Source organism: Ambystoma mexicanum, chromosome 8, assembly GCF_040938575.1.
Source record: "Ambystoma mexicanum isolate Mex_15411 chromosome 8, UKY_AmexF1_1, whole genome shotgun sequence".
Lineage (NCBI taxonomy): Eukaryota > Metazoa > Chordata > Amphibia > Caudata > Ambystomatidae > Ambystoma > Ambystoma mexicanum.
In genome coordinates, this window is record NC_090929.1 from 332,575,927 (window position 1) to 332,601,018 (window position 25,092).

The 25,092-nt window shown below is 48.4% G+C and overlaps 1 protein-coding gene across 1 annotated transcript in view; it reads right to left on the reverse strand.

The window, feature by feature from the left end:
• LOC138471899 (ficolin-1-like) overlaps positions 1 to 12,752 on the reverse strand; it is a 499,560-nt gene extending 486,808 nt beyond the window's left edge. Inside the window, exon 1 of the mRNA XM_069609760.1 lies at positions 12,597 to 12,752. Coding sequence (XP_069465861.1) covers positions 12,597 to 12,672 — 76 coding nt within the window. The 5' untranslated portion in view covers positions 12,673 to 12,752. The remainder of the gene's footprint in view (positions 1 to 12,596) is intronic.
• Between the last annotated feature and the right edge of the window lie 12,340 nt (positions 12,753 to 25,092).

Below are 25,092 nucleotides of genomic sequence, written 5' to 3' on the forward strand. Positions count from 1 at the left end.
CGCGGGAACTTTCACACGTGATTGGGCTGCGTGTGTGTATTTCAGGGGTGCGCGGGAAGTTTCACACGCGATTGGGCTGCGTGCGTGTATTTCAGGGGTGCGCGGGAAGTTCTACACGCGAATGGCCTGGGTGCGTGTATTTCAGGGGTACGCGGGAAGTTCCACACGCGATTGCCCTGGGCGCATGTATTTCAGGGGTGCGCGGGAAGTTCCACACGCGATTGGCCTGGGCGCGTGTATTTCAGGGGTGCGGGGGAAGTTCCACACGCGATTGGCCTGGGCGCGTGTATTTCAGGGGTGCGCGGGAAGTTCCACATGCGATTGGGCTAGGCGTGTGTATTACAGGGGCTTGCGGGTGGTTTCACACGCGACCGTGCCTGGGGGAGCGTGTGCGTGTATTTCAGGGGTGCGCGAGAAGTTCCACACGCGATTGGCCTGGGCGCGTGTATTTCAGGGGTGCGCGGGAAGTTCCACACGCGAATGGCCTGGGTGCGTGTATTTCAGGGGTGCGTGAGAAGCTTCTCACACGCGATTGGCCTGGGCGCGTGTATTTCAGGGACTTGCGGGTGTTTTCACACGCGATCGGGCCTGGGGGAGCGGGGTACGTGTATTTCAGGGGCTCGCGGGTGTTTTTACACGCGATCGGGCCTGGGGGAGCGTGTGCGTGTATTTCAGGTGTGCGCGCGAAGTTTTACACGCGATCTGGCCTGGGGAAGCATGTGCGTGTATTACAGGGGTGCGCGTGAAGTTCCACACGCGATTGGCCTGGGCGCGTGTATTTCAGGGGTGCGCGAGAAGCTTCTCACACGCGATTGGCCTGGGCGTGTGTATTTCAGGGGTGCGCGAGAAGTTCCATACGCGATTGGGCTGGGCGCATGTATTACAGGGGCTCGCGGGTGGTTTCACACGCGATCGTGCCTGGGGGAGCATGTGCGTGTATTTCAGGGGTGCGCGAGAAGTTCCACACGCGTTTGGGCTGGGCGCGTGTATTTCAGAGGTGCGCGAGAAGTTCCACACGCGATTGCCCTGGGCGCGTGTATTTCAGGGGTGCGCGCGAAGTTTTACACGCGATCTGGCCTGGGGGAGCGTGTGCGTGTATACCAGGGGTGCACGGAAAGTTTTACACGCGATTTCAGCAGGGTACGTGTATTTCAGGGGTGCCGGGGAGTCCTACATGTGATTTGCCAGTGTGGGTCCTCCCAGGTGTTCCCTGTACACCCTCCACGGCCCCTGCAGGCAGCCCACACCACAGGGGACTAACCTGCACCCCTGGTCATGTCCCGCAGGCAGCCCACCCAACATGGGCATGCCCCCCAGCAAAGGCACATGTCTCCTTGCACTAATGATCACCAACTCATGTCCCCTTGCACCCCCACCCCCAGAATTGCGGGGCACCTGCCAGCAGGCCCCCACCCATGTCCAACTCATGTTCCCCACCACCCCCACCCCCCAGCAGTGCAAGGGCACCCTCCACCAGGCCCCCACCCATGTCTCCCACCACCCCCACCCCCAGCATTGCAGGGCACCTGCCAGCAGGCCCCCACCCATGTCCAACTCATGTTCCCCACCACCCCCACCCCCGAGCACTGTGGGGCACCTGCCAGCAGGCCCCCACCCATGTCCAACTCATGTTCCCCACCACCCCCACCCCCCAGCACTGTGGGGCACCTGCCAGCAGGCCCACACCCATGTCCAACTCATGTTCCCCGCCACCCCGACCCCCCAGCACTGTGGGGCACCTGCCAGCAGGCCCCCACCCATGTCCAACTCATGTTCCCCACCCCCTACCCCCCAGCAGTGCAGGGGCACCCTCCACCAGGCCCTCGCCCATGTCCCATCCATGCCCCCCTGCACCTGGGTCCCAACAATCCCCAATCATGTCCGTAATGGCCATCCTCCCCTGCCAAAAGGCACAACCAACTATCACATCCACCCACATATCAAAGGCAATTACATGTTACACACCCAATGTAAATAATGCAAATGAACACATGTCTGTCACACATAATGGCTGCAAGTGAATGTTAAAACACCCAACATGACATGCATGAAAGCAATGAGATGATACGACACATTGAAGGATGAAAATAAAAATGTATTGAAAATCAACTTGAATGGAAATGACCACAAAGCAAAACAACCAAAAGAAGATGAATGTCCATGAAAGAAATCCAAAAAATAAAAAAATCCATTGAAGAACTATTTACAAGATAATCCCGGGTCCATGAGCCCAACCAAATGAAACCTAACTATGACAACTAACTAAAAACTGAACTATATACAAAAATGTGGCGCATTGTCCAATCGCAACCAAATAAAAAAAAAAATTAAAGGAAACCTAACACTAACTATATAACTATATACAAAGGCAGCGGGCTAGTCCGACGGCTCACTGGTTGTTGTCATGGGCCAGGGCATCATCAAACTCCTGTTCAATGGCTTGGAGGCGGGCATGTTCCCTGGCCCCGAGGTCCTGCAGGGATAATGCAGTGTCCAGCTCCAACTCCCTGCGAAGACCCTCGAGGCACTCAGCCCGCCTCAGCGCCCTCCGCATGGAGTCCTCCGCCCTGACCATTGTGAGCCGTTCCTCCTCTGCCCGCTGCCGCTCCGCACCTATCTGCTGGCACAACCGCTCCCACAGGGAAGCCACTCCCATTCCAGGGTTCTCCTGCCCTCCAGCCGATGCCTGCACCCCTGATGTTGATGGCCCCGAGCCATGATGCCTCCCACGTTGAGCCTGCTGCTGCCTCCGACGCAACTGCCTGTGCCAGCACGACGGCATCCAGGCTGATGGAAACCACTGTCGCCGTCGTGCACGTGCCCTGCCCGATGATGCCGTCACATCCTCCATCTGCTGGGGTCCAGTTGCTGTGGTGTCCACCCCTGCTGGACCTCTGACTCCCGACTGTGGCAGGGATGGGATCCCCACCGAGCTGGCTGCATTGGTCAGGGCAGATCCACAGGGGGCCCTGGTGGCATCTGGGCCAGAAGACGGCAAGGAGAACGACTGGCGTATAGTCTCCACAGAGGAGCAGAGGGCCGCCAGATTGGCCGACACATGCAGGAAACCCCCGAACATGGACGATCCCAATTGGGCCACGTCGGCACGGTGCTCTTCGTGATGACGTGCGTGCTCCTCCTAGGAAGCACGCACGGCATCACGAATCACAGCCGTGCGCATCGCGACCCCAATCAGGACCTTCTCCATACGGCCAGGGGTCCCCTCGTCCGCAGGTGGAGGGGAGTCAGATGACATGGACATCCCCTCTACCTGCGGACGGGCCTGGGACGGGGCATCCCTGCTGGTGCATGGTGGTGCACCCACAGGGTCAGGGACAGCGACATGCACAGGCCCCTACACGGTGACCTGTGCTGCCTCCTGCCCCTGCCCCTGGACTGCACCACTTGCACCAGCAGGGATGCCCCCACCAGGCCCCATGTGCGCCTCAGTGGCGGCCTCCTCCTCCTCTGTGGAAACCACCAACCTGGATGGCTCCTCACCGTCTACCCCCGTAGCAGGGCCCTGTGGGGGCTCACCCACCCCTTCCGCTGCAGCCGTGGGGGCATCCCCGCCGCCTTGCTCCACAGCGCCGTCTCCGCCCTCTTCTTCACTAGCCGCTGCGTAGAGGGAGACATAGAACACAAGCATCAGGGTACTGTACAATGGTCCCTTAGACAGGAAGCAATAGCAGATGAGTGCCACTGTCAAAGTACACTTCCATCATGTCACCCCACAACGCATGTGTCAGTCCAGGCAAAACACACACAGTGACAGTCATGGTGCATGCCATGGATATTTCCATACATGTCCAATGGACTCTTGAAACATACAATGTAATGGTACCCACATGCATCATGGGCCATGCCTATCACATGCACACACTTCACCTCAGTCACATCCATCTGGCCCCGTACACCCCAATCACAGTGCATACAAGGATGACGAGGCTGCATCAGTGAATCTGTAAATTGTCACAGACATGTGTCATGCATCCATGGCATTCACAAGTCACAGACACGCAGGTCAGGCACACAGACATGGATACCATATATGTACCTGGCATCAGCACCCATCCCTCACCCCCACCCATGTCCAGGAACAGAGACTGCCATGCTCTCATGTGTGCAATCTGCATAGGGTTCCCCATGTCGCATTTAAACAAATGCAACAACCGTGCGGTTCACACATTACTGGTCGCACATGCATTACCATGATGTCCCTGCACACATACATGCGTACATGGCCTATGTCACACATGCAGGCAAGTATCAGACAACCAGCACACTGCAACATGCCCTGTCTCACACAGCAATGCTTGGCCACTTACCGCTCAACTCCAGACGGGTCTCCCTCTCAAGGACCTGGGCGTGGAGCGCTGGGTGTACGCGTTCCAGGACCCTCATCTGGATGGAACTCATGCGGCCCCGGCCCCCCTCTACGAGGCGGCCGGGGGTTGCCACTGGTGCCAGATGTTGATGTGCCCGACATGGCAACCCCAGGGGCAGGAGTGGGTGGGCAACTGGGTCCTGGGGCTGGGCTGTGGAGCAATGTTACCCGAGTCGGGAGTCTTCTGTTCCAGCAGGGGTGGATACAGCAACTGGACCCCTGCAGATGGCTGATGTGCAGGCACCAAATGGCAGGGCACGGTGGCAGCAGGCAGGCAGGCAGGCAGCAGCAGATGGCACGTGGGAGGCTGCTCGGGGCACTGGGGGGCAGTGATTCGGCCTTCTGGGCAGGAGCGTGGTCTTCCGTGTGTTTTCGCATGGCCAGCTTGATACGGAGTGATTTGGCACGTGAAAATCCTGCACGTCAGCGTGAAATTCGAGGAAAGGGCCTTAGCGCGTAAGCGCGTCAGCACGCGTACGCGATTTCATTGGACCAAAGGCCCTTACAGCGTAAGCGCGTCTTTTTTCCAGGACGTTGCCCTGTCAGGGCTTGGAGATCCTGCGTGCCTTTACACTGCTCTGTACGTGCTTTTCGTGCGGTGCGTGTGTTTTCCATCCGTTGGGGTTCACACGCTATTACTTCACAGCGGGTGTTGGCTACGCGTTCTTCTACACGCAAGGCAGACGGTGAGTGGTACCCCGCTCCCCCCCAGGCCCGATCGCGTGAAAAACTTCACGTGAACCCCTGGAATACACGTACCCCGCTCCCCCAGGCCCAATCGCGTGTGAAAACACCTGCGAGCCCCTGAAATACCCGCACGCAGCCCAATCGCGTGTGGAACTTCACGCGCACCCCTGAAATACACGCACACACTCCCCCATGCCCGATCGCGTGTGTAAACACCCGCGAGCCCCTGGAATACACGTACCCTGCTCCCCCAGGCCCGATCGCGTGTGAAAACACCCGCGAGCCCCTGAAATACACGCGCCCAGGCCAATCGCGTGTGAGAAGCTTCTCGCGCACCCCTGAAATACACGCGCCCAGGCCAATCGCGTGTGGAACTTCACGCGCACCCCTGAAATACACGCACACGCTCCCCCAGGCCCGATCGCATGTGTAAACACCCGCAAGCCCCTGGAATACACGTACCCCGCTCCCCCAGGCCCGATGGCATGTGAAAACACCCGCGAGCCCCTGAAATACATGCGCCCAGGCCAATCGCGTGTGAGAAACTTCTCGCACACCCCTGAAATACACGCGCCCAGGCCAATCGCGTGTGGAACTTCACACGCACCCCTGAAATACACGCACACGCTCCCCCAGGCCCAATCGCGTGTGGGCCTTCTCGCGCGTGTAGGACTTTGGCGCACATTTTTTTCCTGCGCAGGAACGCTACCGCCTGCTTTCATGTGGCGGACATGTATGGGCCTGTGCGCGTCTTTGGCCGTGCGCTGTTTTTCCCTATTCGATTCCATGAATACGTGTTGTAGGCGAGCGTGTGGGCGTTCTGCGCATTTGCCTCCTGTACTTCCCCCGTGACGCCCACATTTTCACGAGTTGTTCCCCATTCTGCGTGTGACGCCCCGTGTTACGCCTACTTTTGTTATGTGCGCCGCGCTATGTGCGAATTCGCTGTGGCCTTATCGCACAGCGTTCGATGACCTGTGCGCCAGCGTGCGCCGTGCACTTTTTCAGCGCACATCCCACATTTTGCGCGTGCACGGACTTCCATGAATTGATGTGCAATGTTTTCTGTGCGATAATCGCACTTGCACTGCGATAATCGCATTTGCACTGCGATTTTCGCTATTTCACTGCAAATCGCACGTTTTCGCACACGTGCGCCTTTTTTTCGGCGCACGTTGATTCCATGAATCGGCCTGTAAATTTGAAGCTAACAAGCACTATCAGTAAAAACACATTGGTATTTTTGGATGTTTCCTTGCAAATTGAGCAAAACCAACTCATTACCACCTTGTACAGGAAGGATACCAGTTCTAACTCCACGCTCCATGCTCGTAGTCACCACCCTAAAGCTCTCAAAAAATCTATACCCTATGGAGAATTCCTTAGGGCGAAAAGAGTATGTAGTAACGAGGCAGATTTCCAAAAAGAAGCTAAAAACATTGGCAACAGATTTGTGAACAGGGTATACTCGAAAAGTACGGTGATGGAATGTTTTATCAAAGCTGAAAAACAATCGAGAAGAGATCTCTTCAAACAACATCCTAAATCAAAAAATGAAACGATAAGATTTATAACAGGTTACAACCAGCAAGCTAAACACATCAGGGCTATCATGCACAGACATTGGACCATATTAACCACTGACAAAGACCTGTGTAAAGTATTGGAACAGATACCCAGTGTGACTTTTCGCAAAGCTCCGACATTGAAAAATATACTGGCAGCGAGCACTGTAATAACCGAGGTTTCTGCATCAAGCTGGATTCCTAACAAACATGAATATGTAGGTTTCAAAAAATGTGACAAATGCAAAATGTGCAAATATGTCTTGAGAAATTCTCCAATCAGTGCCAATGGGCAAGAATGGAAGTATAAGCACAAAATAACCTGTCTTACAAAGTTTGTGGTTTATGCAATAACATGCAGCTGTGGGTTACACTATATAGGATCTACTATTGGCCCGCTAAAACTGCGTATTTTACAACATTACAGAGCCATAAAAAATGGAGATCAGACATACCCTTTAGCCAGGGGTGGACTGGGAACTAAAAGAGGCCCTGGAAATAATTATTGGGGACCAAAAGAGGCCCTGGAAATAATTTGCAAAGTGGCCCAATATGACACATTTTTAGCAACTCCAATGCTTTTCCTATGAGAAAATTTGGAAATAGCACACAAAAGAGGCCCAGGGTACAGTGGCCCACCGGGAAATCTCCAGAGTTCCCTATAGGCCAGTCCACCCCAGCCTTTAGCACTACACTTTGGTGAGAAACACAATAAAAATACATCAGAGATGAGTTTTGTAGGTTTAGTACATATACCACAACACAATAGGTTGGGCAATAGGGAACTCAAATTGCGCCAACTAGAAGCCAAGCTAATCTGTAGGTTTGACACCTTAAAACCTAACGGTTTAAATGTGGACTCGGAGCTATATGTCTTTACATATGACTAATTAGGTGCTAGAAGCTATTTACATCAGGGAATGTTCCATACTTCAGTGCAATGCCTGTTATCTGTGCTACACTTTCCTTCTGCATACCACTCATTTTAGACAGTAACCTCGTAATGTATTTAGGTTGGTTTCTTATGTGGACAGAACACATGGACAGTGTTTCTTAAAATTGATCTTATGCTGGGTCAACATGTAGTGATCTGATTTTCAGTTATGTTTCTATGAATTTATATACATATGTATCACTTTGCACTTTTAGAATTAATCAAATGCATATGTCACTTTATATGACAGGCGGAATGCTCATCTATTCTAAAGATGGTATAATTGATCACTCAGTGAAATACTGCCCAGTATCAGTATACCGGTTGCATAGTGTTGGGAGATGGGGAGAAAGTGGGCAGAGATATATGAGGTATCCCTAGAGGGAGAGAATCCTGTACGCTATGTCTTTTAAGTCATAATGCTCACAGACGACTGGGTACTCTTAGAGACAGAGAGAACTCTGCTCGCTATTTCTGTTGAATCTCAGTGCTCTCAGAGTAGCATAAATAACCTTTTTAAATAAAGTCATCAATTTGGACATCTGTCCGAATAACTTCAAATCATGTTGCTTTATTCTTGCACTAGCACTTTATTAATACACTGAGGTATATATCTATCTATAGTACTGTACTACTCCATATGGGATGATAGGCGTCTGTATTTCTGTCTGATTTCGCTTCAATCCCCAATATATACACTTGCATTTTCCTGGCGAGTTAGGGACTAGTAGGTCCAACATGCATTGCGGCCAGCCCGTTATTGGTTGAGTACACTTGCCACATAGATGGAGATTCCCTTCTCTCATGCATTGTGCGGGCTGGCATTACTGATATTGGGCTGTAGCGGCTGTGTTCGTTTTTTCTGTACTCACCCCTTCATGCGTATTGTTTGCCACACCGCGGAGAATTTTTCTCACGTGGTGAGGCAACAAATATTGCAATTGAGCACTGGCGCGAGATCTCGTCATTAAGTTGATATAAATTTTCTCTTGCTCAGACATGGCATGTTTGACTCCCCCTGTCTCTGCTATTTACACACGCTAGTTCAATTTGAAATAGTTTATCAGTATTTTATCTTTATATATTTATACCTACGGTCTATTAGACTTTAGTCACTCCAAGATGGCGGATTTTCCGTCATGCAGAACCATAGAGTTCTTTTTCAGTAAAATTTGAACTGTGTATCATGTGACACGTGAGTAACAGTTGGGAGGAGCACATGACATGGCCTATGAGTTAATATAAACACGAGAACACACTAGTTGGGAACAACTACAAGCCTGAGGAAGCTCGCGAGTCAAGCGGAACGCGTGGCGTTTTCCACCCATTGGGGTGAGTGGTGCCTTATGCCTGGTCTGACCAGGTATTGCTATGTATGCCTTTTATGATGTTTTGCACAACTTTTGATAAAATAAAGGAAAATATTTTTTAACTTAGTACATGGTCGTGAGTGCTTGGGCAAGTTTTGGCTAAAGTTGGAGGTGTTGTTCATCTGCCTACCTGCACCTTTTTCCTGACACCCTTTTGCAATTTTTAGAGCCCAGCCCGCTCTAGCCCAACAGCACCAGCTCAATAATGAGGCAGAGCGCAGTCTAGGGGCTGACAAATGTTTTCCCATATATATATATATATAAAGTTTTAGCCAAAAATAAATTCGATTTTTCACAAAATGCAAAAATGTACAATAAATAAACATTTACATATTTGATTGATAATTATAAAGACTAAAAATGACAAGGAAAAGAAGAGATAAACAAGCAAGAGATAAAGAGAAAGAAAAGGAAGGAAATAAAGAAAAAAAGAGGTTAGGACACTTCAGCATTATATTTCACTCCAAGAGAGCCAAATTGCAAAGAAAAGTCACAACTTCCCAGGCCAAAAGGCATTCGTGTCCAGAAGATAGGCGATCCCAGAAAGCATCCACCACTCCAGCCAACACTCCTTATTCACGAATCTCGAGAACTTAGCCAACCTGTCTCTACGCACGAATGATTACATTCGTTGGCACATACTATTTCTACATGAGTCCTTGTATCTTGAGTGGACAATTTGCCTCAGCAGTAATAGATCTAACCTGATCTTAAGAAGTAATTCCGCCCTCAAGCATATATAATATGGATGGCTGTGCATTGGGGAGTGGGCATGTGCACAGCTTCCCTACTCAGCCCCTCATATTCAGTGTGGGTAGAATAAGACGAGGACAGCCCTTTGATCTCAATAGAACGACAGATGTCACATCCATTTTATCCTCCCATCCAGATCCTGAGGCTGTCCTAATGAGTGTGTTTGGCCCAAGGCTGCAAATGCTTTAATGTTAAGGTGGGAGAAATACAAAATAAAATTAGAACCCATTTCATTGTTTATGTGGCACTTAGTGGCTTAAGTATACAACTATTTTTGCCTCAGATATATTTGTCAAATATAAATATCAGAGGTAATTCTTATGTTTCTGATATGCTTTTTGATTTTTATGCAAACCAGCCAACAACCCTCAGTGGTGCTATTTGTCCAATGTATCTTTATCATATCAGTATTTCAAAGGAGTACAATAGCAAATAATGTATAACGTTATTTTATATTTTGAGAGAGAGAGAGAGTGAAAGATGCAGAGTGAGAGAGACATGCACACACACAGAGGTAGAGATTAAGTGACAGGGACAGAGATGGGTAGAGACATAGAAAGGCAAGGGAGGGAAACAGTGTGTGTGTCGAGGTGTGTGAATGAGAGAGAGAGCAAAAGAGAGAGGGAGAGATAAATATAGTGACAGAGGGTTTGGGAGGGAGAGATAGAAGGAGAAAAAGAGAGATCGAGGGAAATACAGAGAGAGAAAGAAAAACCAGTCGAGACTGGAAGAGAGGGCTCATGTGTACCGGACTGCAATGAGTCAGAGAGAACAGTGCCCACAATACTACACTAACATTCCTCTGTGTTGGCCTCTTTCTCTCTCCCTCCCCCTCTCTCTATATCCATTTCCTATACTCCCTCTGTTTGTGTGTTTCTATCTATCCCACTGTTTGAGAGTCTCTTTTTGGGTCCCTCTCTCGACCTCTCTCTCTCTTTGTCTATCTTGCCCTCTGTGTGTCTGTCTGTAGACGATGTAATGAAGGTTGTTAGTAGGTTTATACCGACTGTCCATCCTATGTGGTGAAAGAAAACACAGAAGTTCTAGCTTCAATCCTCAACATAATTTCTCCTTTACAGATGACACAATCCCATAGGATTTTAAAAAAAAAGGCTTGGGCTACTCCATTACATTTTTTAAGCATCTTTAGACACCCGGTACAGCACCACTTACATACAATTACAAAATTATATTCTTGCTGAAAATACTGGAAAAGATTTCAATACAAATTCAATCATTTATGGATGAATAGTGTGTCCTGGGTAGGGAACGGCCAGGGTTTCGCCTGCATAGTGATATGGAGTTGCTATTGGTCAATCTAAGAGAACATCTATGAACTATCAATGGGGGCCATGTGGGCTTGTGTATGTAGATTTATTTGTTGGCGGCCTTTGATACCCTTGATCTTCAGCTATTGATAAAAGCTTCTGGAAGGTGGTGAGGGCATTGGATGATGTGTGTAGTTGGATGGCTTGTTACATGGGTAATAGAGCCTCCAGGGTTAACATTGGGTCTTTCCAGTGACATTCTGAACATGCATTTTATGAGGTTCCAGAGGGATCAGTTTATCACCAACCTTATTTAACATATATATTTGGCTCCTCCATGACTTACTCTTGAATCAGTATATATTTATGAGAAATTCCAGCCCCCATAACTCAACTCAGGTATGACTTATATTTAAAGAGAATAAATGCAACCAGGATGGTGATTTCTTATGTAGTTTGGGGACAGAGGTGTATGTCCAGAAGGCACCTGTGACCTCTGAACCTGCTCTGTGCCACAGGAGAGCAGGCGCTGCAGATCAGAATACTGGTGTAGCAGGACCCAGGTGTACACTATGAGGTTTTCCCTGGAGTTTGCTGAAAGGGGTGCCTGGTTAGCAGGCCGCCCTTTCGGACATAGAATTACACACAACAAAAAACCAGGGCGTCTACACCCTTGCCAGATGGCATTTCTTCACCTGGCTCGCCCCCGATGCACCAGAAGAAGTAGAAGCAATACTGCAGGCAATGGTGCAGGTGGCGCACTCGACTCGAGACTTGATCTGGACTCGGGATGTTTGCTTAGTATAGCTTTTTATCCAAAACGTACGAGCTCCTGCCTTTGCACTTTTACATTGCTGTGTATGCATTGACATTTTTGTTTTATTGAATGTGGCTCTCTAGATGGCGTGGACCATCACTGCCATGATGCTTCACAATTGAATATGTTGGCTAGGGCTGATGGGAGTTTTAGTCCAAAACATCTGGGTAGTCCTGGGGAGGCTGCAGACCCCTGACTTAGATGACCGCTATTTGGAATGGATCCTCCCTACCAGCGGTGTTAGGGGCGTCATGAGGGGCCTCAGGCCTTAGCTGAGGAAAACATTCTTGAGCTTCTGTTCTTCATCATCTGGATGGCTTGCTGTCTCCTTTGAACACTGCATACAAGCATGTGGCACTGTGCTGGTGTTTCCAGGTTGTATATCTATCTATCATAAGACCCTGATGAGCCCGGCCATGGGGGGTCTTGGCCTTGATGCACCTTGTAAAAGCACAATAAGCAGAGTTGATCAGAAGAACAATAACAAGAAACGTGTGATGTGTGCATGTAGTGCCCCTGCCTCACCTCTAGACGCTTCCAAATGTGTTAGACAAAAGATTTTAGACAATAGACCAGGAGCACACAGCTTGTTCAAGTGGAGAAGTTAGGCTTATACAATCTGGGTTTCCAGATTCTAACTTTTGCACCCGACAACACCTCCTCCCAAATGATACCACCACATGTTAGTATTATTTTTACTATTATTAATATTATTAGTAGTAGGGGGAGGGTAGTAGTGGCAGCATTCCTGCTGCGGCTCCACTACTGCTGTTAATAATAACGATAATGCAGGTGCAAATACCAGTGTCACTCACCCGGGCAGGTGGTCGAAGCCCCGCACAGCATCACAGAGAGCAGGCATAATAAGCTTTGGAGGCCAAGGGTCCCCATGTTAGTGGCTTCCTGGAAGGAGCGGTCCAAAGCCTCTTCTCTGCCTCACCTTATAGATGCATGCTGCGGTCTCTGCCTGCACGACTATATATGAATCACCCCTTCGCCTGCCCCTCCCCCGCCCCTCCTGCGAGCACTGTGATCTGGCATTCTTTGGTAATGCTGTGCAGCGCTGCTGTGAACTAAGTCCCCTCCCAGGAAGGCGTTATATTAAGAGATTGCCAATCAAGCACAACGCCCAGGCTCACAGCTACCCATTTGCATATAGCTCTGTAGCATTCCGACACACAGAGAAGCAACGATAACGCCAACAGCGCTGGCTGTTGTATACTACGCAGCTTTTGTGTGATTAACATCAGTACATGGTAATTTATGTATATCGGCATTTTATAAAGCGCCATCATGTCATGTCATGGCCTCTTTCGGGTCACGGTCTTGACGTTTCCTGAAGGACCCTTTTAATGATCAGCTTATCCTGTAATAGAGGAGCACGGAAACCCCATTGTCTTGTAAGCATGTGCGTGTGCAGATAGTGAGTGTGTCATTGGGGGTGGGGGGCGTCCGGGTGACTGCAGTTGCCATCAGCGTGTTTTTTGTTTGTTAACGAGGGGAGGGGTCACGTACTTGTACTTTCTGCAAGGGGGACATTTGCTCCTGAAGAGAAATACACACAGGGCCTGATTTACAGAAGCATTTTACAATGGCGCAGTCCCGTTGAAAAGAGCTTTGTAAATCAGGCCCACAGTGTGAGTCAAATTGCTAGAAGAGTGCTGCGAAGCAGAGGAAGTGGCAGCAATGCTGCAGGCAATAGTGCAATTCACATATTCGACACAAGACTTGCACCCTGATTCATGGAATTATTTGCGTGAAAAACGCAGATTTGCGCGTCTTCTGCCCGAAAATCCCTGTTGGAAGTATGGGGATTTTCGGACAGAAAGGCACGCAAATCTGCGTTTTTCACACAAATAATTCCATGAATCAGGCCCTAGGATGCATTTTATTTCATGCAAAACCTGCAATTCCTGTCATTGTGCATTTACAAAGCTGTGTAAGGTTTGCTATTTAATGTATTAATTTATTTATTTATACAGCGCAGCATGCAGGCGCACCTGCTTAAGGGCCATAGGAAAGACAACAAGCATTGGCAATGCCAACAGTTTGTGCTTTTGTGTAGGCAGGCATGGGAAAGGTACTTTCTAGGCACAGCCCATGTGGTATTAACTACTCATTGCTGGTAGCAGGTGCAAAATGGTGCGAGTACATGGGCATCCAATAGCAGTGCCTGAACTGAGCTTAAAACGTATGCATAAGCCAAAAATGTTGCCTTTGCCAATGATTGTTTTAAACAGGACATGCGGTTCCATGTGTTAAAATCGTGGCAAAAATGGCCGTTTACGCAAAAAGGCTGTGGTTTTGCTGCCGCAATCCATGTAAAGGATGCGGGGGACACCCCCGCAACACCCGCTCCCCTTAATGGTATAATGGGGTACACCTTTACCGGGTCAAACCACAGCATTTTTGCTGCAATTTTATTGTAAAGGCGACATTTATTTAAGTGGCTGAAGGCAGGCCTGTTAAAACAATTTTATTACACCAGTAGCGTGTTTACAACTCCAGTTAAGTCCTTAACTCTGAGAAGACTGCTTTAATTAAACAAACACTAGCAGGCACTTTGAATGCAAAGCCTGATGGTAAGGCTTGATTAAAGCGAGCTCAGAGTTCCCGTGAGGAGGTGTTTTGGACGGTTAGAGGTAGGAATGGGTAGGAATGGCCGTAGGGATTAGCATGGCCATGGGCAGGCAATGGGTGGGCAGTCTGGGGCTGGGCAAAAGAGGACAAAAGTCATATATCAATATTATTGGGCTGCATGGCGATATACCATCTATATCTCGATATTGCTCATGTGGGGTAAATGCTCAGTTCTAAGCTGCCAACTACATGTGAGATGTCACAAACACATTTATTTATTAGACTGATCAAAATAAAGTGCAAATACAGGGTTCCTTTTCCTGGTTGAGAATACATACAGCTGTGTAAATATCCAAATGTAAATAAAAATGGTATGTGTAATAATATATATATATATATATATATATGTACATATCTCGATGTTAACGATATTGTTTCATGCTATATCGATTTTGAAAATATATCGCTATATCTCCAGAACTGGATATATCGCCCAGCCCTAGTGGGCACATAACCAAACGACACCTGAACTGGGATATCCGACCCAGCCCTTTAAGACGAGGCAGCAATACTTAGAGACTGATGGGGATGCAGGATATACTCAAACATCAATAATCAAACTGACTCAGGAAGTTGGCAAAGAATGTCTGTTTTAATGTCAAAAATCTAAAACGGAGTTACAACGAACATCAACGAAGTCACTCGATCTTCTCACACAATGCATTACATAAAAAAAGCAATTTATTTGCTGGAAACTCATTATCATTGACGTCAATCTACGTGGCAAACTACAAAAACCTACTTGGGAAAGTCATAGGGTTACAGGGAATATCTAGGTATACGTTCCATACTTGTCAGGGAAGGTGATTGGGTATCTAACATCAGGTGGGGCAACTAAGCCCTCCTCTAGTCTAGTGCAGGTCAATACGAACGTCATCAAATACACAACGTCCGATTGGTTATTCGAACTATAGGGCTCTCTATTACGTGGCCCTCTATAATTGGTTGGCACCCTAGAACGCCTATGTAATATTCCACATATGCAAGCAGCACGCAGGCTTGTACCCAGGTGCTGGTGGGCTAGTCATAACCATAGCTTCCCACCAATTAGCCTGTCCTCCATCCTCACACTTGCAGTCTACTAGTCAATTAAGGTTTTGAACTTGGCCTTGGAAATGTTCTTTGCTCTGGAGAATAGGAGGGAGTATAGGCACACTCTATCTTCTTGGTTTCGGTACAGCTTGTCCCACTGTCTATTTCCATCTGGCTGCAGACCATGTTTTCGAGTCTTGCTGCATTTAAAATTCTATTAAATGATGAACCTCTGATGTCTCCAATATACTCTCCCCTCACCTAAGACAGGAGTTTGTTCTCACACGTTCTGTAAATGTTGTACGCACATTCAGGCCCACAGTGGCCTTGACTTCCTGGTCTTGGGCCAACCAAGCCTTTCTTTTATTCCCCTCCATCGTTAAGTTTTCAATTTCTAACTGCGACATGCTGAAAAAGCCTTTTCTGTCTTCTGGGCCCAGCTCTGCTAAAATGCGTATTGGAATCATCCATAGTCTTTACATTTCCTATGTACATACATTGGCGCATCGCCGCAATCTATTCACTACATAGCTAGCCTTTAAGAATACTTTGTCTACTTGCATTACTGCTTCCGTACAATTATAAAATGACTTGATATTTTCTTCATTATTCCTGTAGCATCTTCATCTCGAGCCCGGAACGTTGCTCACCTTGAACAGCTCTTCTTTAGAACCTATAGAACAGTTATGTCCTCTCGTCTCTGCATCTCTTCTGGCTGTGTCAGCTCTGCTCCTCATGACGTCATCAGTCTTCCCTTTTGCTCAGTTTTCACACTCCCTCTGGGATTTCATTCAAATGGCCATCACACTCCCTATGGGATTTCATTCAAATGGCCATCATACTGTCGTGTGTGCATATATGGTTTTCTCAATGGGAATCTTACTTCCAGGATTCTCCTTGGTATAGGTATTTTCACAGGTGCTGCATGTGTCTCACACTCGGGTTCCCAACATATAGGTAGCATGGTGGAGGAGCTTTGGGTGGGGGTACTTGGCTCCACCTCCACACACCTACAGACTCTGTGTCCCTCCTCATCTGTCTTTCCTCCCTATCTGTAATGCAATGCAATAGTTTCGGCTTATTGGTGTTCCTTATAGTACAAACTAAAAAAGAAGTAGAAAAGGCCAGTGCATTATTTGTCCAGATATCATGTCTGCCTTGTCATAATTCCAGCAAGGTTCACCTTTCCGCAATCAGATGCTACCAGCCGAGTAAGATACTAGTAGATGAGTACGTGCATGTAAAAGAAAATCCAGTAATTAAACTGACATGAACATCTCTGGCATGAAAACGATACATTTTGCCTGAAAGATGTGAGTACTAAGTTATGAACGCAAACTATTTGAAAAGTAGTAACCTCTTCCCTATTTATATATCGAGATGGTGTCCGTATGGAAGCATTCACATAAGAAGTTCACGCCACATTCTTTCAAAGCATGATGATAAAAGCTGAAAAAGCGATACGCGTGGTATAGGTATTACTTGGTAGCAGTCAGGAGAAGGATGGTAACATACATGAGAGAATCAGTTTCAAATTCGTTAGCAAGAAGAAGGCATTCCCATGACATGTGAAATGCTTATGCTTAGGCAAAATGACCTGTAACGGGGAATCCTGATGAAGTATGGTTAGTTGTCTGGGCAGCAGTAGGTCGCTCGGACAAAGGAAGACTCTGGGACTTCATAGTGTGTTCTTTCTGCAGTGTATGAACCTGTACATGATCTGGTTCTTGAAGTACATTTTGAAAGATGGCATGCTTCATTTAAGAAGCAGGAAAATAGATTTCTGGATTCCATTTTGCATGCATGACATACTGACGTAGTATATTCCTCCTCTGTTGGCATACAAGGATTTCCTAGCTGTAGAATGTTGTTGATGATGTCATAAGTGATGCTATGTGTGATGCAATCAGTAAGCTCCAGTTTCTGGTTATGCCACATAGGTGAGGTCATCAGTATGCTCATGGGCTGTGCCGTGGGGGAGCATGGAGTTAAGGCGTTGTAGCTTCCAACGCCTAACGCATTTCAGTGGTTGGTTGCACTGAACTGTTTCAACCTAACTGTCTCTTAACTAATGTTTGTTCACTGAATATATACATATATCACAGACAAATGCTAAGTACTGTTATGGTTACCTTTATGCAAATAAAACCCTTTGAAATTCACTGCAAAGTATGTAGTTCAAGTGGTGTTATGAGTACATTGTAAACCCCACACGTCACTCAAATTCATCAGGTACGTTTAGTAGCACAATCATGATATGACATAATAAGTCATTTATAACGCACCTGTACACAAGTGTTAATCATAACTTGCGTGGAGCAATCCACACCTAATTCCATCACATGTGAAATCACAAATGATATCCCAAATATACCTGCATGCTGGACATGGCCATAAACTAGGGAGAGTAGACCTACTTGTACTGCCAGCTTGTCAGGGTCTGAAACGTCCCAAAAATATCGCAAATTAGCCATAAGTGTTTGCTCAGACGTTATGTGTACTTCCCTACATGGGGCCACACGTATAAGCCTCGCAAAAGTCTTACACTCTGGCCCAAAGTCACTTCAGGTTTGGTACGGTATGCTAAAATGTGCCTCACTGCCCCTTTAGTCCATGGACTGAGGTCATATTGTTACGGTATGCTAAAATGTGCCTAGCACTGCCCCTTTAGTCCATGGACTGAGGTCATATTGTTATGGTATGCTAAAATGTGTCTAGCACTGCCCCTTTAGTCGATGGACTGAGGTCATATTGTTACGGTATGCTAAAATGTGTCTAGCACTGCCCCTTTAGTCCATGGACTGAGGTCATATTGTTACGGTATGCTAAAATGTGCCTAGCACTGCCCCTTTAGTCCATGGACTGAGGTCATATTGTTAGGGTATGCTAAAATGCGTCTAGCACTGCCCCTTTAGTCCATGGACTGAGGTCATATTGTTACGGTATGCTAAAATGTGCCTAGCACTGCCCCTTTAGTCCATGGACTGAGGTCATATTGTTATGGTATGCTAAAATGTGTCTAGCACTGCCCCTTTAGTCGATGGACTGAGGTCATATTGTTACGGTATGCTAAAATGTGTCTAGCACTGCCTCTTTAGTCCATGGACTGATGTCATATAATAATAATAACAATAATAATATTATTATTATTATTATTATTATTATTATTATTAGCACTGCCCCTTTAGTCCATGGACTGAGGTCATATTGTTACGGTATATGCTAAAATGTGCCTAGCACTGCCCCTTTAGTCCATGGACTGAGGTCATATTGTTAGGGTATGCTAAAATGTGTCTAGCACTGCCTCTTTAGTCCATGGACTGATGTCATATAATAATAATAATAATAATAATAATAATAATAATAATAATATTATTATTATTATTATTATTAGCACTGCCCCTTTAGTCCATGGACTGAGGTCATATTGTTACGGTATGCTAAAATGTGTCTAGCACTGCCCCTTTAGTCCATGGACTGAGGTCATATTGTTACGGTATGCTAAAATGTGTCTAGCACTGCCTCTTTAGTCCATGGACTGAGCTCATATTGTTACGGTATGCTAAAATGTGCCTAGCACTGCCCCTTTAGTCCATGGACTGAGGTCATATTGCTAGGGTATGCTAAAATGTGCCTAGCACTGCCCCTTTAGTCCATGGACTGAGGTCATATTGTTACGTGTGCTAAAATGTGCCTAGCACTGCCCCTTTAGTCCATGGACTGAGGTCATATTCCACCCATCTCAAACATGCTCTTGACCTCAGGAAATGCACCAGGGGGCTGCTATATGCCCATTTCCAACGTTTGTCAGTGCAGAGCGTGCAGATCTGTTCTTGGATTTGTGGATCCAAGATGGCAGTCTCATGAAAATTGCTCATTCTGGCATCAGCCAATCAATCACATTCCTTGTTAAAGATTTGAACTCGATCTAAAGACTATTCATGGACCCAGCAGATGACTTATCCTTGCACAAATTTTATGGACTTTATTTTTTTATGCTGAATGGATTCTCATCAAATCAAAGAAAGCAAGTGTGTTGGTCAGGGCACCAACTTCTCATGCAAGTTTGGTGGAAATCCGACAAATGTTTATTTTCACCTGGTTAAAGCAGTTAAGCACCTTTAACTTTAAAATCCACGAATGGGAACTTTAGAAAACTTTCAAAAGAAAAAATCATAATTTTATGTTTGTATTTGGGACATTGGTTCGGTTTTGCTGAATGGTGAATACGTTATTAGCCTCTGAAACAGTGCTGGTCCTTTGGGGAGGTCATTTTCACCATATCTACATAGAGGTTAACACCGATTCCCTGAGAGAAAGACAGAGGGGCCCTCTGAGAGGGGTGGCTATTTAATTCAAAGAATGCACAAGGGAAGGGAAGAGAAAGGAAAAGAGGTGACTCGGAAATGGGATAATAATAACAGGGGAAAGAGTAATGTAAAAGGGAAAGGATGAAGAGAAAGGGAAGGTAAAGAGGAAAAGAAGGAAAGGGCGAAATTAAAGAGGAAAGGGACACAGGCAAAAGGGGAAGGTGAAAGAAAGGTCAAGAAGAAAATGGGAAATATGATAAAGCGGAATGGAAAAGGAAAATGATGAAGATAAAAGGGAGGGAAAAAGGAAAAGAGGGGAATGTACAAATATAAGAGTAAAGGAAGAGAAAGGGACAAAGGGAAAGGGGAAGAGGGAGGAAAGGTAAAGAGGAAATAAGAGAGGAGGAAATGGAAGGAAAGTGTCTAAGAGAAAAGGATGGGAAAGAGGAAAAGAAGAAAATACCCAATTGAAAGCGGAAAGGAAGGAAAAGAGGAAAGATGTAAGGGGAAAGAAAAAAAACATAAAGAGGAAAAGGAAAGAGGAAAGCAAGAGTAAAGAAGGGAAGAGGGAAACAAAAGAAGAAAGGGAGGGAGGGAGCGAGTAAAGGGGGCAAGGAAAGAGGGAAGGGGCAAAGGAAGGGAGACAGGAAATGGGAAGTGAAAGAGAAAATGGAGAGATGAAAAGAAGGAACTGGAGAAAGGAAGGGGACAAGAAGGGAAGAAGAAAAAAGAACGGGCAAAGGAAAGGATTTCTCCTCCACCACAAATAAAAATCAATGTTTTCCGATGTCTGCCAATTTAGACAAAAGGTGTCCTGCTGAACGAGCCAGCGCCAGGCCACGGGTGTGGAGGCCCCTTAGCAGATAACCAACTGGCTGCGATTTAACCAAATCCGACACCTTTTTGAAACTTTGAAGATTCGAAATTCTGGAATTGGGAATTCCGTTGAATGTTGTCCTGTGGAGTCGCCCTAAGAGTGTCCCACTCAAAATGGGAAGACACGTGAAGTGGCAGGTGTGGCCCGCTCGCACTACTGCCATCCAACTGGGCCCAGTATTTTAGGTGGTGCCCCGTAATCCCAGCGCTGGGGGCTCAGTACGACCACCCACACACATTCACATGGTCACACCCCAAACAGGCCCAGCTGCCACATGGACACGTTTGTTGAGATGCTGTGAACCCGCCTCTCCTCGCCGTCTAAAACAACCATGGCACTGCAGGCGCAGGCACACGGGGCCTTTTTCAATTAATGGAGAATTAGGGAAAGCCATCTAAGGGCGGATATAACATTCCTCCTTTATTATAAACAAAACACAACAACGGAAAACATCCACACGAGTAGGCTTCTACTCGTTAGTATCACAAAATACAAACACAAATTCCCATTTACCAATTTCAAAGTCCACACTACCACACATAGTCCTTGAGCCGAGATGGCGGCTGAGTGGCAGCTCTCAGGTCATATCTCCCACCCCGTGAGGTGGTTTCTACAGTCTCATCAGATCGCTCACCTTCCGCCTCCGGCTCACCCAGGTCCTGTTTGCTCCCCTGCTCCCATGTTCTGTCACCTGTATTTTCTTCACCTTGGTGATCCTCGGGTCCGTCCTCGATCAGCGGCGACTCCTCATCTTCTTGGGGACAGTCCCCATCAGTCCAGAGGTTGCGCGGTACCGCCTTGAACCATGACGCGTTGCGCGTCACCTGACGATGCCCCCTTTCTGCAGTTATCATGGTCCCTCGTGTCTCACGGACAGTCCATGGGAGAGTCTCGTAGCGGGAATCAATTTTGGACTTCGTCGGGTTCCGTAACATGACCACCTGGTAGCCCACCTGGTGGTCGGATGGTCGTGACCTCCTCTTGGCACTCATGTTGGCATTGGCGTCCCTTCGTCTTCTGTCAGTGCGCCCCTCGTCCAGCACATCCGGTCCTCTACTGGGGTGATGTGGGATGGACGACCTGATGACGGTGCCGAACATGAGATCCGCTGGGGGAACGCCTGTTGTGCAGTGCGGTGTAACCCTGTAGTTCCTCAGGAAACGATAGAGGTTGACCTTCCACGGGCTAGCATTTGCCTTCGACAGCCTCAACACTTTGTTAATTGTTCTCATGAATCGTTCTACATCGCCGTTAGCCTGGGGCCACCTGGGCATGATGTGGTGGTACCTGATGTTCAGATCTTGCAAGTACTGTTTGAACTCCACCCGTTGAAAGGGTCCTCCATTGTCACTTTTGATCGTTGGGAGTCCATGTGTCACGAACATCTTCTCAATGGCCGGGATGAGCACTTCCGCTGCCGTGGACTCGACCACCTCGACTTCGGGGTATCGGGAGTGGTCATCTATTGCCACCAGGAGGTACAGGCCTTCTCGTAGTTTGCAGAAGTCAATGCTTATTGAGTCCCACCTGCCAGAGCCTCATTCCGCCGATAGGATGGGTTCCGGATCTGGTGGGGCTCCGGTTATGAGGCACGGCAGGCACGTGTTGACAAGTTTTTCCACTTTTTCATCAATTCGAGGGAACCACACTCGGTGTCGAATGCGAGCCTTCGTTCGAGCCATCCCCTGGTGGCCCTCATGGGCGAGTGCCACTATCCGGTCGTGCAGGCCTGGGGGAATGACGATGCGATTTCTGCAGAGCAGCAGCCCGTGGTCTGTTATAGACAAGTCTTGGCGGACGGTGAATGCTCCTGTGAGGAACGCCTTTGCCTCTTCCGTCCTGTTGTGCGTGTTTTTCATAAATGACCTCCAGTCACCCGAAATGATGGCATCTTTCACCAAATCGCAGCAGGGGTCACTGCATGTTTCCTCCACGATGTCCTCAATGCTGACCGCCTTCGGCCTCATTGCCCGCACCACCTGGCAGATGTGTTCTTCGGTCTCTTTGGCCACCTGGACTTCCTGTGGCGTTGCCGCTCCCGGGTGCCTGGAGAGGAAGTCTGCCGGGTTGCCACAACCCGGTTGATAAAGGAGCTCAAAATTGTACTGCTGAAGGTGTAGCAGCCATTTGGCTATTCTGGCCAGTGGGTGCGAGGAAGTGCCCATGAAGATGGGTAAGAGGGGCTTGTGGTCCGTAATTGCCGTGAACTTGCGGCCATACAGATACAGGTGGAAGTGGCGGCACCCCCACAGTACGGCGATCACCTCTTTCTCGATGTGAGAGTACCTCTGCTCCGTCGCTGTGAGAGCACGCGACGCATAGGCGATGGGTCTCTTCTCGCCTTCGTTGGTAACCTGCATGAGGATGGCCCCCAGGCCGACAGGGCTGGCGTCCACGTAGAGTTCCGTCGGAAGAGCAGTGTCATAGTACGCCATTCTCGTCTCTACGGACAGCGACTCTTTGATGCTCTCAAAGGCATCTTGGCAAGCTTTTCCCCACTCCCACTTCGCGTTGAGCTTTGTGAGTTCACAAAGGGGTTCCGACAATGTGGCCAGGTTTCGGATGAATCTTCCACAGTACGTGGCCATCCCCAGGAAACTGCGGACGTCGGTGGGTGTCTTGGACGGACTTGCGGCCTGTATGTCAGCGACCTTCTGAGGGTCTGGCGAGATGCCAGAGCTGCTGAACTTGTAGCCAAAAAAAGATATCTCTGTCTTGAAAAACTCGCATTTTTCATTGTGGATGGTTAGGCCCGCAGCCTCCAAACGGTCCAAGAGCATCTTTAGCCTTCTCAAGTGTTCTGCTTTGTCCTGGGCGTGGATCAGGATATCGTCACTGACATTGAGGACACCTGGGATGTCCCGGATGACTTCTTGGATGGTCTGTTGGAAGACTTCAGCTGCCGAAGATATGCCGAAGCTTAGCCGCTTGTATCTTCGTAGACCCAAGTGTGTAGAAAAAGTCGTTATGTACCGAGAGTCCTTGTGTAGCTTCAGCTGATGGTACCCTGCTTTCAGGTCAACTTTTGAGAAGACTCTGGATCCCGTGAGATCAGCCACAATCTCGTCGAGGGTTGGTGTGATATGGCGCTCCCTCTTGATGGCAGCGTTTGGGAGGTGCATGTCTATGCAAATGCGGACCTTCTCCAGTTGTTTGGGTTTTCGTGTGACCACCATCGGGGACACCCATGGTGTCGGCCCCGTCACCTCCTCGATGATACCTGCTTCTTCCAGCGCTTTTAGTTCAATCTCCACCTGCTCGCGCATGTGGAATGGGGTCCTCCGATGTCTGACGGCCCTTGGCTGGACAGACTTATCAATGTGGAGTTTAATTGTCTTACCCTTCAGGCACCCAATCCCATTCAGCAGGTTTGGATGTCACGCCAGGAGTTTCTCGACCTCTTGGGCTTCCACGATCTGATTGACAAACTGTACGAGCCCTAAGTCCTCTGCCGCATCACTGCTCAGAAGGCATTCGATCCCGGCGTTCACTGCATAGACTTTTGACGGTAGCATGTTCTTGCTGTGGCTGAGGGTCGTGCGGAATCTGCCAACTACCGGTAGCGGCTTCTTGCAGCCATATGCGAACAGGAGAGTGTCAGTCTTCTTGAGGGATGGTTGCGGCTGCAAAGTCTTGAACGTGGACGTGGGCATGACATTCACCGAGGCTCCCGTGTCAATGGTCATCCATATCTGCTGGTTTTGGAGGGTGACCTGGCATTTTCGCCTCCGGAGCCCTTTCTTCTGCATGCCGCGTCCTCGATCCAGGGCTGACATTAGGTAGACTTTCCTTCCTTTGGTCCGCTGCTCTCTGCCGGGGTCTAGAGGACTTCCTGTGATGTCATCTCCGTCTTCCTCAGTCGACGAGTTGTTAGCTTCGACGCGCCTCATGACTCCCTGTTTCTTCTTCTTTGTACCACACCTCTCCTGAGGGTTCGACGGAGGCGGTAATGGAGCGCCTGAGGAACGGCACACCTTTGCATAGTGGTCCTTCCTGCCTCATGCCCCACACGCTGTGCCTTGTGTCAGGCAATTTCACCGTCCGTGATGCGGTCCACCACACCATCCACACTCTGTGGGCCCCGGGATCCGTGGTTGCCATCTGGGCAGTGCGTAGTTACCACCGGATTCATCCCTTGTGGATTGTATGTTCGTGACCTGGGCCACCATGGATGACACGAGGGCCGGCTGTAATTTGAGTCAAACCCATGTTAGCGGCCACGGCATGCGCTAGCTCCCTCTGACGACCCAGCTCCAGAATGCGCGTCAAAGCGATGCCCCTCCCACCCAGCACCAACCTCCTTAGTTTCTCGGAATGGATGCCATTGATGAGTTGTCTCCGGATCTCTTGCTCGACATCCGTGAACTCACATGACATTGTTAGCTTCCTGAGCCGGGTGTGAAAAGCATCCAAGGTCTCCTCTTCCACCTGAAACGTGGTGCAGAATATGAA